This window comes from Notolepis coatsorum (assembly GCF_963971535.1).
Source record: "Notolepis coatsorum genome assembly, chromosome: 16".
NCBI lineage: Eukaryota > Metazoa > Chordata > Actinopteri > Aulopiformes > Paralepididae > Notolepis > Notolepis coatsorum.
The window spans coordinates 71379363-71394781 of NC_140180.1; the positions used below are offsets into that span (position 1 = coordinate 71379363).

Here is a 15419-nt window from a genome sequence, read left to right on the forward strand (position 1 = left end):
GGACACAGGGATTTGAAAGGATTCAGTGAATTCCAGCTATTTGAACTACACTCCCTCCCAGAATGCAATGTGATGTCAATGTCACTAGACCAATTCACACCTGGAACAAAGGCCCAGTTTATAGTCTGTTGTTCATTCTGTTATTCCAATGACTGGGCCCAGGCAGGCCTACAGCGACACACTTTGATTTGATGCCATGTACACACACTAGATAGAGGTTTACCTGAATACATTAGATATATATATATAGATATATAATAGTATAGTAATATAATATAAGAGAGAGAGAGAGAGAGAGAGAGAGAGAGAGAGAGAGAGAGAGAGAGAGAGAGAGAGAGAGAGAGAGCTAGGGCTGGGCGATATAACGATAATTATCGTGATATATTTTAATAATTGATATATAAAAAAAAATATCGAAAAATTATAGATTTTTTTTGTTTTTGTTAAACCCAGAGACAGTAGACATACATTCTTGCCTGCAACTTAAAGTAATGGCTTTGCTTGTCCAAATGACAATACTGACCAAATTGAGATTTATTTCTCTCGTCCATTTATTTTGTTTGCTTTCCAATGTAAAATACAGTTTGAAACCGTCTGTACACGGTAGGCTATGTGTGCTAGCAGAGCTAGTCTCCAGTCATGAGGCACGGTGCACATGTGCAGTGGTTTGTCCACCAAAAAAGCGCCAAAAGATAGAAAAGAAACTAGCAGAGCCAGAACTGTTCAACTCCCCTGGAGCCACAGCCAGCAGAGACGCCTGTTTACTTTCGCTTTCAAACCAGCTGCAGCCTGAGAACTGGAGTGTGTGAGGGGATGCAACACTAAAGATGGCGGGCGGCAACGACAAAGAATTGCTGCAAAATAAACATAAATCTGTTTAATTTTTTTTTATAATTATAAAAATATCGATAATTATCGATATAGCGTGATATGATATTGTTATCGATATCGTTATCGCAATATCATTTTTGGCCATATCGCCCAGCCCTAAGAGAGATAGAGAGATATAGACAGAGAGAGGGACTTATAATAATAATTATTATTAAATAGAATAATTTTCTATAGGCTTGCCGTGGTAGTCAGTGATACTGGTGGCATTCACTGAGTAAATGAATTGCCTAGTGCCCCTTTAACAACTTATAGGCTTGGTAAGTTTCAGTTTCACTTCTAGAGGGGATTTAACTTCACAAGACTGAATACTAGAGAACAGATGACATGTTACAACAATGGCAGAGGATTATTTGGATTTAAACACAGTAGCAGTTCAACTGGAGAGGAGCTCAGATGATCAGTCCGGAAAAGTATGTAAGCTATTGCTTTTTTTCTCTCCATCAACTGTGAGAGAATGTCCGCGGGTCCCCACACAGGAGATAGTTGGCGTGTGTTGGTGACACACATACACAACGACTGCAAAAAGTCGAGTCCCGTGGATATTATTGCAAGAGATAATTCATACATATTATGAAAAGCCAATCTGTTTAGAATTTGGATGGGGGGTAGGCGCTGATACCTCTCACCTCTGAGGGGTCCAACACCTTTTCACAGCGCACACACCGCTCTTCTCTTCTGTGTGTGCGTATGTGCGTTTCTTGGCGCGATGTAGTTCTGGCAAACGGAAATAATTACAATCATACCATCTAGCAAGAATTAAACGTATTTACAAGTTTAGCAAGTAAGGGCGGCTGGGTGGCGCAGCGGTCCAAGCGCTCGTCACCAACGCGAGAGACACCGGTATCGAATCCGGCTGTCAGCGTTGCCTCCGGCTTGGGCCGGCCGTCATACTGACTCAATTGGCAGAGTCAGCGGGAGGGGGGGTCGATGGGTGGTAATCTGGTCGTTGTAAACAGCGACTCCTACAGGTCGGTCAGGGCGTCTGCACAGCAAGGACAGGAGATGGCGAGGGTAGTGTGAGCCTCCCACACGTTACACCTCGCCAATGAGAGTCCGCGCTGGCAGGTGAAAAGATGTGGTTGGCTGACTCCGCATGTATCGGAGTCCCTCCCTGCCACTCTCGACAATACAATGTGTCTCATACCTATATCCACAATCTGCTCCTCCAGAACTGACTCTACCCATCCACGCCAGTTTGCTAGTAACCCGGCTAATCTCTCCTACCCTCCTACAGCCACTAATACACCTGTCACAGTACGGGGAGGCTTATGGAATTGTCAATCAGCAGTCAAGAAAGCTGACTTCATTACTGCCTACGCCCATAGTCTAAATCTGCAGCTCCTGGCTCTAACTGAGACCTGGATAACCCCCAATAACTCATCAACACCTGCAGCATTATCTACAAACTATAACTTCACTCACACACCTCGACCTTCCAGACGGGGTGGAGGCACTGCCCTCATGACATCTCCTTCATGGGCTACAAACGTAACACCACTCCCAGAACTGTCACTCTCCTCTCTCGAATATCATGCAGTATCTGTCTCTAATCCTTTCAATCTCACCATTGTTACACTCTACCGCCCTCCAGGCCCCCTCGATCACTTCACAGATGAGCTGGACATGCTTCTTAGCTCCTTACCGGAAGATGGTACCCCTCTCCTTCTACTGGGCGACTTCAACCTGCCTGACTCATCTCAGTCAGTCATAGTAGTCTCCCTCCTACAATCGTTTGACCTGACTCCCACTCCCATGCCTCCCACCCACAAAGCAGGCAACTCCTTGGATCTCATATTTTCCTGTAACTCCAGCATCATTAACACCACGGTAACTCCCCTACATGTATCTGACCATTCCTTCATATCCTTCTCACTAACTCTCATGCTTAACCGAAAGGTCTTCACCCCAACTCAAACAGTCTCACTCAGACGCAACCTGCCCTCCCTATCCCCCTCCACCCTCTCCTCTGACATACTATCCGCTCTACCTTTGAGTGACACCTTCTCTGCTCTCTCCACAGAGATGGCAACCTCCACCCTCCTTTCAGCCCTTGCAACCTCCTTCGACAAGCTCTGTCCCCTCGTTGAGAAACCTGCCCGCCGTTCCCCACCCAGTCCATGGCTGACAGATCCAGTGAGAGAACAAAGACAGGTCCTGAGAGCAGCTGAAAGGAAGTATAGAAAGTCACGCCTCACTGCTGACATCGACACATATCACAACCTCTTGTTAACATTCTCCAAAACCATCACTAATGCCAAAGCTTCTTTCTTCCACCATAGGATCGAGGCCTCTGCCAAGAATCTTCGCAAACTGCATGCTACCATGTCCTCCCTCCTCACTCCCCCCCCACCCCCCCCTCCCTCATCTTTCTCTGCCGAAGACTTTGCGATCTTCTTTGAGGAAAAAGTGGAGAACATCCGCAGCTCCTTCTCCCAACCCCCACCCATTCCAAATGCTGAATCGAGAACCTCATCCTTCACTCTGTCATCTTTCTCTCCCATTACAGAAGCAGAGACCCTGACACTGGTAACGTCAAACCGTCCGACTACTTGCCAGCTGGACCAGCTACCCTCCCCACTCCTCCAGACCATAGCACCAGACATCCTCCCATTCCTAACTGCAACCATCAACTCCTCACTCAACTCGGGGGTGGTCCCCACCTCCCTAAAACAAGCCAGAGTCACGCCGCTCATAAAAAAACCAACCCTGAACCCTACTGTCATAGGCAACTACCGTCCTGTCTCTCTTCTCTCCTTCCTTTCTAAAACACTTGAACGTGCTGTATCCAACCAACTTACTACTTATCTCTTACAGAATGACCTCCTAGACCCTAATCAGTCAGGCTTCAGGACTGGTCACTCCACAGAGACAGCCCTCATTGCGGTCACAGAGGCACTTCACTTAGCAAAAGCGAAAGGCCTCTCCTCTGTCCTGATTCTCCTAGATCTATCTGCAGCCTTCGACACAGTCAACCACCAGATCCTCCTTGCGGCCCTCGCAGGAATGGGAGTGGCTGGCTCTGCGCTGACATGGCTGTCATCATACCTCAATGACCGCTCCTACCAAGTGTCATGGAGAGGGACCCTGTCGGCCACCCGCCCCCTGCGGACGGGTGTCCCCCAGGGCTCGGTTTTAGGACCCCTTCTCTTCTCCCTCTACACTAAATCACTGGGTAACATTATCACGTCTCATGGCTTCTCCTACCATTGTTATGCCGACGATACTCAACTCTTCCTCTCCTTCCCTCCCTCAGATATCCACGTCTCTGTGCGGATCTCGGCCTGTCTGTCCGACATCTCAGTCTGGATGACGTCCAACCACCTCAAACTGAACCTAAGCAAAACAGAATTGCTCCACCTGCCGGCCAAATCCTCCCCCCTAACCGACCTTTCAATCACAGTCGAGAATGCAGCTGTGACTGCGTCCCCGACCGCCAAGAACCTTGGTGTTGTCCTCGACGACCAGTTGAACTTCTCTGCTCACATCGCAGCGACGACCAGAACCTGCCGATTCCTCCTGAGCAACGTCAGAAGGATACGCCCCTTCCTGACAAAAGAAGCCACCCAACTCCTCGTCCAATCAACAGTCATCTCCCGCCTCGACTACTGCAATGCACTGCTCGCTGGCCTCCCGGCCACTGCCACTAAGCCTCTTCAACTCATTCAGAACGCAGCGGCCCGCCTGATCTCAAACCTACCGAAGTCGGCCCATGTCACCCCACTTCTTAGGGACCTGCACTGGCTCCCCATTGCTGCACGAATCCGCTTCAAGGCCCTCGACCTAGCATACCGTGCGGCAAAGGGAACCGCTCCCGCCTACCTCCGGTCAATGGTCTCTAACTACACACCCTCAAGACCCCTACGCTCTGCATCTTCTGGCCGCCTCAGACCTACTCCTATCCAAGCTCCGGGAGGGTCATCAAAGAGAAGTCGCCTATTCTCAGTCCTTGCCCCACAATGGTGGAATGAACTACCCACCCCAGTTAGGACAGCCGAATCACGTCCAATCTTTCGCCGTCGACTAAAGACGCACTTCTTCAACCATTATCTGAATTAAAAAAAAAAAAAAAAAAAAAAAAAAATCTAACCCTAACTAACCGTACTGTCATGCACTTGTCCTAATAAACTAACCTACACTGTAGCACTCAACACTTTGATGAACATTGTTGCTCAGCTGATAGAGTTGTGCCCTTCCTGATGGCTTGTCGTACAGAACTTGTAAGTCGCTTTGGATAAAAGCGTCAGCTAAATGACTAAATGTAAATGTAAATGTAATGGAGGGGACCGACCAGTGGGGGGCACATGCGAGCAATGATCAAGACAGGGGGGAATTGGCACGACTAAATTGGGATGGGAGAAAAAAACTAAAGGAGAAAAAGTGGATAAAAAAAAGTTTAGCAAGTAAGGAGAAATATATAGAACATCTCAAAGCACTCGAAAATGTAATTTTTCTAAATAGGTACTTTCTGAGCATTTGGGAGAAATTCTAAATCCTTTTGTTCTCCGCCCACGGGTGCAAACAGGACTTTCGACTCCCAAGGGTTAACAATTCTGTTAACGGCACTATTATTTTAACGCACGATTAACGTTTTAGAAAAAAATAATGTATTTTTTTGTATTTTTTTTTTTTACTAGACTTCACTCAGGTATATTATCGTTTTAAATTATTATTTTCTTAAGTTATTTTATGCATCACTCTGTTTTGAATTTGATGCAAATTTGCAATGCATACGGGTCATCCTTTTGTGTTAAATGGCTGCATAAAGCAAGCATTTGTTGACTCATGTTGATATCTGTTTAAGGTAGATTTAGAAAAGAAAAAATGCCATTCATTTTTGATTAATCGCGAGTTAACTATGGACAACCATGCGATTAATCAGATTAAATATTTTAATCGATTGATAGGACTAATATATATATATATTTCTTTATTATTATGATGCTCAAACTCTTCCAGAATGTATATGTGCCTCATCTATAATCAAAATGGTAAGATATCCTGGATTGGGAAATTATTATTGTTATTCAACAGAAACAGAGCACTGCTGTGGGTAAAGACAACACTAGAGGAGAGAGCAACTGTGAATTATATAAAGGTTCAGTGACTTTGAAGCCAATGCAAGAGTCGAATAAGGGCCACATGAAAAGTACTTAACTGCTTGTGCAAGGGGTCAGATACCTGCTTGTGCAAAGGGGTCAGATACCCGCTTGTGCAAAGGGGTCAGATAACTGCTTGTGCAAGGGGTCAGATCATTACTTTGAGAAATTATTCAGCAAAATCCAACTCGAGGCAAACCCGTTGCTGCTAAATGTTCATATGGAGGGGGAACTGCCTCGTACATTTGCATGGCAATGCCAACGACACTGCATTTTAAAAAGATAAGGCAATCACTTCACAACACTTTCAAAATATCGGATCATAATCTCTGCTTGCCACAATTGGTAGTTTGCCATCTGTAAATTAGAGTTAAGTGGAACCTGCTGTTGTGTCCGAGTCCTGGACCGTCAAAGCTGTTTCAATCGTCTATTCCATGACCCAATAAGACACGTGTATCCGATGCGACCGCCTGTGTGCACAATGCCAATCAATGTGCCAGCGGCTGGTGTTGCCTGCCAGTGCACATTTCCACATACGAGTGACTGCTGTGTACAAGGGAGTCTGCACTGTCACCATGTGGAGCAGGTGAAATGTGAAGCAGGTGCAATTTGGAGCAGGTGATTTCCATTCCAAGGAATACAGGTAGCTCTTCATTTAGAACCGGGCAGGGATGGGCATTAAGATACTGAATCCAGCAGTTATCAAATATGAATATTCTCACACAAAGTTCTCAAATATCCACTGCTCAGAGCGTGATAAATAATGCAGACTACGCGTCGTAAAAACAAAGCCTAGCCCTTCAATTTAGCATCTGGTCAAAGACTAGATCGTTCCTGACCATGATGCAGCGATGGAGGACCATCAGAAACGAGGAGCCGTTTCTTCTAGACTGTCCTACCCGACAAAAGAAACGAATGGTCATAAACACAAATCTGTAAAATGGTGTTTTTCACATGAAATCACAAAGAACCTCTTTAAATCGAGTGCCATGGACCCCATACCCATAGTAGCACCGATCCGTTTGAAACTTCAAAAAGGATTGTAATTTTCCACACATTAAGTTAATCCAACAGTGTTGACTGCTTCTCAGGCAGGCTGGCGGGACAATCCCTCCACTTGCAGCCGGGCATGTAGATGTCTTCACTGACTGCATAATCCTTCCGTTTACATCCAAGGAAAGCCTGCACTTGGACCGTGTGTGCAGCTGCAGACTCACCTACTGTATCTAGCCTAAAAACAAAAGCAGACCCGGTAACGGAGGCCAAACTAGACTAACATAAGAGACCATCCATCAGGCGGAATGGAGCTCTGCATTCCTCAGCCATGTGTAACAGGGGGATACGGTCACATTTCCCAGCCCAAATCCATCACACCAGAAGATGCCGTGGCTGATTTGGGGATGGAAAGCTCAACCTATATCGCATGTGAAAAGGGTAGTTGTGTTTTGGCTTCTAGCCAGGGAGATGGTGTGAGGTGGTTTTGGATGTGTACCGGATCCTGCTCCTGGAGGCAGAACCTCTTAACGCATCTGGAATCTACACTGTGAGGAGTAGTAATAATATCAGGGGTTGTATATCACAATAATTGGCTGTGGTCCAAACAGACGATGCAGAGACTATAATTAGCTGCGGTGGATGGCGTGACATCATTGGGGGAACAAGCTCACATGGGCTCGGAAGAACACACTGTTCGCCTTCTGGACGTCCCCACCTCTTGTACCAATCTTCATCGGAGGTCTCTGTGGGTCTTAAAACTGTTGTTGGGTCTTAAACTGTCCTCCTTAGCTTGAAGAATGTGCTAAAGAATGTGGAGTTCAGTGGTAAAGACAAGTCATGTGTAAGTCCCAAGGCTGAGGTGCGTTTGGCCATAAACATGGGCTAGGGGTGGAGCCACCCCACCACTGCCTCAGTGAGATTAGAGATTGAGGCTGCTCCAAAGCCATTCCGTGTGTGGTAAAGAGTTCTGGTGTGTGTGTGCGAATGTGTGTGTATATATGCACCTATCCATGCATGCATGACTATTCAGCGAGAGTGTATTTGAGGGGTATATAGGGTGTGTCATTGTCTCGGGAGCCCTCACAAAAGCCTCAGGTGGTTTGGGCTGACACCACTATTCCACAGAGAGACCCATACAACTAAAACACATACACACACCCCTCTGCAGATGGGCATGTACTGTAATCCTTAGTAGAGGAGGTAGCAGACCGGGAGACTGGTGATGTATTTTTGTAATTGTAGTAGTAGTAGTAGTAGTAGTAGTGGTAGTAGTAGTAGTAGTAGTAGTAGTGATAGTAGTGAACACCTCTTTGACAGTCAAAATATTACCTTCAAACCCTCCCTCCTTCAATCTAAAGGATTAACTCAAATCACACTAGAGCTCAGCAGTCTGTGTGGCTACTAGTGTGTTTAGTGGTTCTTGCAGATGGACTGAGTCACTGAACCCTTTGCCAAGTGGGCAATTAGGGGGCAAGGCAAACAGCAGAGAGTGGGTCTGAGAGCAGGTCCCATCTATCTGGGTAGTAGTGTGAGCTTTGGTGATAGCTAGTGTCAACAACACGGTATTAAGGTGAGTGGCTTGAGGTGACTTACCCAGCTCTCCTCGCAGGTTCACCAGCTCCTGGGACAGCTTCCTGCACTGCCTTGTGGCATCATCACGCTGAGGAAACACACAAACATACATGTTCAGTCATACACACAGTCATGGTGATGCACACGTGACAAATAAAAAACTAACTTGATAAGACGTTGGTATTTTTAGGACTTTGTTCTCTTGCAGCAACAGGCTTGGGTTTTAACAACATCATGATTCAAATGGAATTTCAATGTTATTCATTCTTAAGAAAGGGAAACACTGATGAACGACAACTCTCAGAATGGAAACTCCCTCCAGTCACCTCCCCGTCCCCCGTGAGGCATCATGAACACGACATTGTTGGAATTCTGAAAAATACCATCTCATACACTTGTCAAAGCATTGTTTACAAGAGAAATCCCCACTGATGGCAAGAGAGGAAGACAAAAAAACAACAACATTAAAACTAAGCAGATCAACTCTAGTTTGAAACGCACATGCTACCTTCCCTTCTTTTAAGATCCTTTCTCTGTACTTCCCCTTCTGCCTCTGTCTAAGTTGGTTTTGCAGTGGAGAGGAGCCAGCCAGCCCTGCAGCTGCAGTGTTCTTGCCTCCCAAAACCGACAGAGATTCTCCCAAAACAGTCTCTACCGCCTCCGTCTCATACCCAACTCCACAAGCACAACAGATCAATATATACACCACAGACAAACAGTCCTCCACATCCATGGCATAGCCTGCACAATACACAGTCTGTACAATGCTGCAACAGAAGCTACACACAGATAGTGAAGCCAAACAGACGAAAAGCCAAAAGACCACTTCACTAATCCATTAGCAGTAACAACACTCAAGATGAATTGCTACTCTGACCCTTCTTTGCCCCGGCCAGGATATATTCCTCACTGCAGAGAAGAACAATGGAGAAGCCGGTTACCCTCTCTCCAGCGCAGGGAGCACCAAGGCACACTCTGCTGCCCGAACAGCCCATGGTCCAGCCTCAGCCCGGGGGCTCAGGTGCTGGAGTCTCCCCCTAGCTATGGAGGCCTGGTATGCCAGGACACACACACGCACACAGCAGCCCCAGGTGGATGCACCACCTCTGTCCGCGCACCCCCTCCGAGACTGTGCTCTGACTACATCTGAGGCAGGACTGAAAAAGCCGCTCCATTGGCTCCCGGTGACTGTGTCGAGTGCTCTACCGTATTCTCTCTGAAAGAGGGGCAGGCTGCAGTGCGCAGAGGGTGGGGCCTCCTCACCGTTGAACAGAGGTCACTTTAAGACTTGAAGCAGCCGTGGAAACAAACGGGAGATAAAATCCAATGTGCAGGAGTACAGGGCTGGGTGACATTAGAGCAGGACTTCCACTCCGTGCGGTGACCTTCCCAGGAGAGGCTTTATTACCACCCGGCACCATCCCCCCCCAACACCCATCCTCCAAAACACACTAAATCATGCTCCGCTTGGTTGGACAGGCTTACATTCTGCTGCACTGCTTTAGTAAAGGCTTCATTGGTAGGGGTGGGAATCACCCGTGATACGATATTATCATGATATTGTAATATCACGATATTGAGATTTATTACAGTTTACCCCAATGGAAAACGTTGTAAACATCTGCAATAAAAGAAATATATACATAATTTGTTTTATCCAATAAGATAACGTTTTCGGTCTGTTCACCTCATTCCAATCATGTAAATGACAGTAATGCCCACTAATAACCACACTGTACAATAACCCTGTTATAACAGTCATTTAAAATAGAGGGATTATACTAATGATTCTATTTATGCAAAGTATATATCTTAAATATATATATACAATATATATAACAAGAAAAAATATATATATATAAAATATTGCAATATATAGCTGTATCGATTTCCCCCCCACCCCTATTCATTAGTATAATCCGTGTATTTGAAATGACTCAGTGTTATGACATGATTCGGATTGTGTGTGAAGCAGGGTGTTTGTACTGGTGAGCCAGCACAGACCCCGGCATTACTGTCATTTAGAGGAGGCGGCACGGACAGGCTAATGATCTTATCAGACGTCATCTGTATTCACTCAGGGGAAAGCTGAGCCTCACACCGGAGGATGAAAATACTGCATTGTAATTTGTCACTGAGCCAACAGTAAGATGACTGTATAGACTTCCATCACCTGCCTGATCAATCGAATCTTAAAAGTAGGCGGGACAAGCACTATGGTGATTCCGGGCAACGCTTTCGCCACCTCTCAGACACCAGACACCATCGTCTGCCTGGAAGAGATCCTGTGCTGGGTTGTATAACTGGCATCAACTTTATATGTTGAGCTGGATTACGATGTTTTAAATATTCAACTTTAAACACTGGTGGTGCACTTGGTGGTGCAGCCACGACCGTAGCCCCTTTCGGGTCTGTGATGCACACCAGCAGGGTTGAGTGAATACACAGTCCATTATACCTTCATAGAAAAATCCCACAATTAACTCAGTCTAGCTTTTCTCTATCAAAACGCTCGTTGTACAAGTATCGCAGAGAAATTTCAAAGGTACTCACAGTTGCACGAGGGTTTCAAAGCTCGGTGTTGCTAATAATTCTTTTTAATAATTTTTATAAACTGACCAACACTGCTTTGGGTGCCTGATGCACATGCGCTGTGATCACAAATAAATATACAGCGATCACAGCGCATGCGCATCAGGCACCGAAAGCTGGAAATAAAGCAGTGATGACCAGTTTATAATATTTTTTTTTAATGTTTATTAGCAACAACTAGCTTTCAAACCCTAGCGTTTGTCTGTCCAAAATCCTAGTGCAACTGTGAGTAACTTGACATTTCTCTGCGATACTTGTACGACGAGCGTTTTGATAAAGAGCAAGATAGAGTTAATTGTGGGTTTTTCTATGAAGGTATAAGGGATGGTGTATTCACTCGTCCAACCCTGTTGCCGTGCATCACAGAACCGAAAGGGGCTACCACGACCGTGTAACACATCTTGCACAGCATTTTAGCTTGTTCCAAGTCCCGACTCCCGTGTTTCGAGAACGACTGAATTTGTCTTGCCTTTCTTCTCGACCAAAGGCTGTCATCTTCTACAAGTTACCAAACACATTTAAAAAAAAAACTGAGAAACGTGCTGTGGCTCCCTCTTAACTCAACTGTTTGGGCTTGGGGGGAGGGGGGTAGTGCACCGTTGTGAAGGAAGGGTGTGCTGCATTTACAACACAAAATGAGAGCAACACGGCACCCGACAACCGTTTTCTCTCAATGATCTTGTTTTCATGATCGTGGGAAGTCAAAATCGTAATTAAAATTAGATTAATCGCCCAGCTCTATGGCAAACCCCCCCATGTAATTGTGCAGTATATCCAGCCTCATGCAAAGAAAGCATAATGTACTTAAAGATGAGCTTGTGTAAGATGTAGAATAACTCTCCATGGTAGGTTTGATGGGCAGTAAATTATCAGGTTCCAATAGTCAGGAAATGTTAAATGCATATTATTAAAAAAAGGAACCAGAGAGCAAAGAGGGAATATGGTAAATGAATCATTCTGATCATCTGGGTGAAGGTCTTAATGTATACACTGGATAAAGATGCATTGTATGTGTGAGAGTTGTCATCATGAGGGATGTTTCATTGTGATCTTCATGTGAGGGTTAGGGTTCGTGTTCAGCCTGTGAAGCCTTCTGAGAGACACACAACTATGATAATGGTCTATATACAAACAAGTGAGACTTTGTAATAGCGTGCACACACACACAGCATCCATGCTAAATTCCTGCCTCCTAAGGTGAAAACTGTGACTGCTAGTGGGTAGGGACACTTTTGTGGACCGACCAACCAAGTGAGATATAGAGCTACTGGTCACAGCTAATAAACACGACTATATCTCAACCCTGCAATTGAAACTTTCTCTGCTTCTAGAGAATATATGGCAATCCGTGTCCAGTGTTGACAGGCTCATCTAAACAGGTGATAAGAAACACTGCTCTCTCTCTCTAATCATATCAAGGCAACGGCTGGGACATTCTCACACCGCGATGGCAACGTCCAGCCTCCTATTCTTGGTGTTGTGGGTGGATACTAGATTCCAGTTCTGGACACAGTGCCGACTGAGCTACACATGCATCCACAACATCATTTCATGCATCACAAAAAGTGGATCTGTGATTTTTATAAACTTTCTACGCCTCCACTTACTCCAGTGTTTACAAACATTACAAAGATAAACAAACCAGTCACAAAATACAGCAAATGTCATTCTAAAAATTATAAATCATATTTGTAATTATATTTATACCCGTTTTCTAACATTAGTCCTTGAATTAAGAGTTCAGTCAATCAACTCGAAAATGTGTTCCCATTCCTATAAATTTCTGTGCGCCATGGCTTCCTTTTGATTTGGATCATGGATTGGGGCTTTAAACAAGAGCATGTTTTCAGAGTGGTTGGTTGTTGTCACTGTGCTGGAGGATGAAGGGGCGGAGACTTTAGCATCACAGAGGGGGAAGAAACGTCTTCTGGCTTCACAACCCTTCCACCAAAACAGAAGGACTTTTACAACCCGTCCACAAAAATAAAAATGACTTTCACAACCCCTCCACCAAAACAGAAGGACTTTTACACCCAGTCCACCAAAACAAGAACTTAAACAACCCGTCCACCAAAACAGAAGAACTTTCACAACCTGTTCACCAAAACAGGGCTTTCACAACCATTCCTTAACAAAAAACCTTCTTGGTCTTTCACCATTATGTACTTTGCTACTATCCCTATACTACTATTTACTGTGTACTATACCTACTATGTTAATGTGTCTATAGTACTATCTACTATGCTACTATCCTATACTACTACGTTAATATATCTAAACTACCATCTACTGTGTACTATGCTACTATCCCTATACTACTACCTACTATGTTAACATGTCTATACTACTATGCACTCAAGAGTTTAGCACTCAAGTTCAACATTGTTTGACAAACAATACCACTTACCCATAACTGCCAGAGCTGCACCCCTCCTGCTGACTTGTTCACAATTTGTAAGTCACTTTAGATAAAAAGCTAAATGACTAAATGTAAACAGAAGAACTATAACAATCCTTCCTCCACAACAGAAGGATATGCCTAAACTATTAGTGACTGGACTGATATCACACCGTGTGTGTGAATGTAATGAGTCCTGCGAAAAGTGGGTGTCATATTGCCCTGGCCGGGATTTAGAGCATCCATGTTCCATCCTTCTGTTGTGATATGACTGCTATCCATCAGTCAACTCTCTCTGAACTGACCTATTCCAAAACCAGTTAGTGATTGCTTTCCAATGTCTGAATCCATGGAATGTGCAATCAAGATACAGTACAACAGGTAATGGTTCCCAAGAAGGTCAAGGGGGAAACATATAAAACACCACAAGAGTATTAAGCAGAGAATTAATCTTTTTCAGAATGGAGCCGATACTCCCAACTCCTACTGGATGGCTTGAGAATAACTTAGTGTAAAAACAGTCTTTAGTTCCTGAAGCAGGTGAGAATTCCTACAGTGCCCGTTACTATGTACATATATACTACTGGCTCATAGTAAGCTGGGCACAGGCAGGGTCATTATTTACTATAAGCTTAGAGACCACTCTCTCATAGTGTGTATGCATGAGGTGGCCGAGTGGGGCGTGTCATCCTGTAGTGAATCCAAAAGGAACATAGAGTTCTACAGTATATGTGCATATGGCAGGGATCTTCTTACATGTGCATACTGTAGAAGGGATCTTCTTACATAAACACGCAAAACAACGCATCTGGTCTGTCCACTGTGGCTGGTCCAATGTACTGTAGCTGTGGTGTCCATTTTAAATTAAAAAAAAAAATCCCATTCACTCACATGTGCATATAGCAGGGATCTTCTCACATGTGCATATAGCAGGGATCTTCTCACATGTGCATATAGCAGGGATCTTCTTACATGTGCATATACTAGGGCTGACCCCAATTAGTCGAATAATCGATAGAAAGGAGCCGTAGTCGACAAATTTCTGCCAATCAAAGTCGACTATAAAAATCCTTAGTCGAGGTCAGCCCTAGCATATACTGTAGCAGGGATCCTATTACATGTGCATATAGCAGGTATCTTCTTACATGTGCATAAGGTATCTTCTTACATGTGCATATAGCAGGTATCTTCTTACATGTGCATAAGGTATCTTATTAGTATGTACATATAGCAGGGATCCCATTACATATACGGTAGGAGGGATGTTCTCACACTCACATACTGTATACTGCGCTACTGTGTATTGTGGATACTTTACTGTGAATACTGCACTACTGTATCCCGTGCATATTGTATGCCCTACATGTGCATATAGCAGGGAACTTCTCACACTCATCAATGCACATTGGAGAGGGTGTCTGGTGTTTGTCAGGAACTGGGTCTGGAGCCTTAGTGGCAGCCTCGTGAGATAAGGGCCAGGAGGAGGCATTTCAGAAGAATGATGGTGAGTTCCCATCAGCCTCTGGGGGAACGGCCTGGTAGACATCGAGTCCACCCCAGCGCCAACGTATCAGGCCAAGTCTGACAGAGATAGGACCAGTGTACAAGCTCCTCCCAGTAACCAACATACAGCTTCATTAGGATTCCAAAATGGCAGCTGAAATCTAATACCAATCCTGTATTGGGGTAATAATGGTAATTAAAAAAAGGGAAGATCTACCTAAAATAGAATGTTCATGTTATTTCTATACTACTGTACAGCTCGGTTTGTAAATATGAACAAGTTAACCCTTAAGCTGTACACCAGAGACGTATGATTCTAGTGATGACAAGGGACACATCCTGTCGCAGCTCCATAGACAGTGAATAATGGA

The 15419-nt window shown here is 44.8% G+C and overlaps 1 protein-coding gene across 1 annotated transcript in view; it reads right to left on the reverse strand.

The window, feature by feature from the left end:
- Positions 1 to 15419, reverse strand: part of mtus1a (microtubule associated tumor suppressor 1a) — a gene marked incomplete at its 5' end in the record, with an annotated part of 78112 nt that overhangs the window by 13920 nt on the left and 48773 nt on the right. Inside the window, one exon of the mRNA XM_084332071.1 lies at positions 8577 to 8643. Within this exon, the coding sequence (XP_084188197.1) occupies positions 8577 to 8643 (67 nt within the window). The remainder of the gene's footprint in view (positions 1 to 8576; positions 8644 to 15419) is intronic.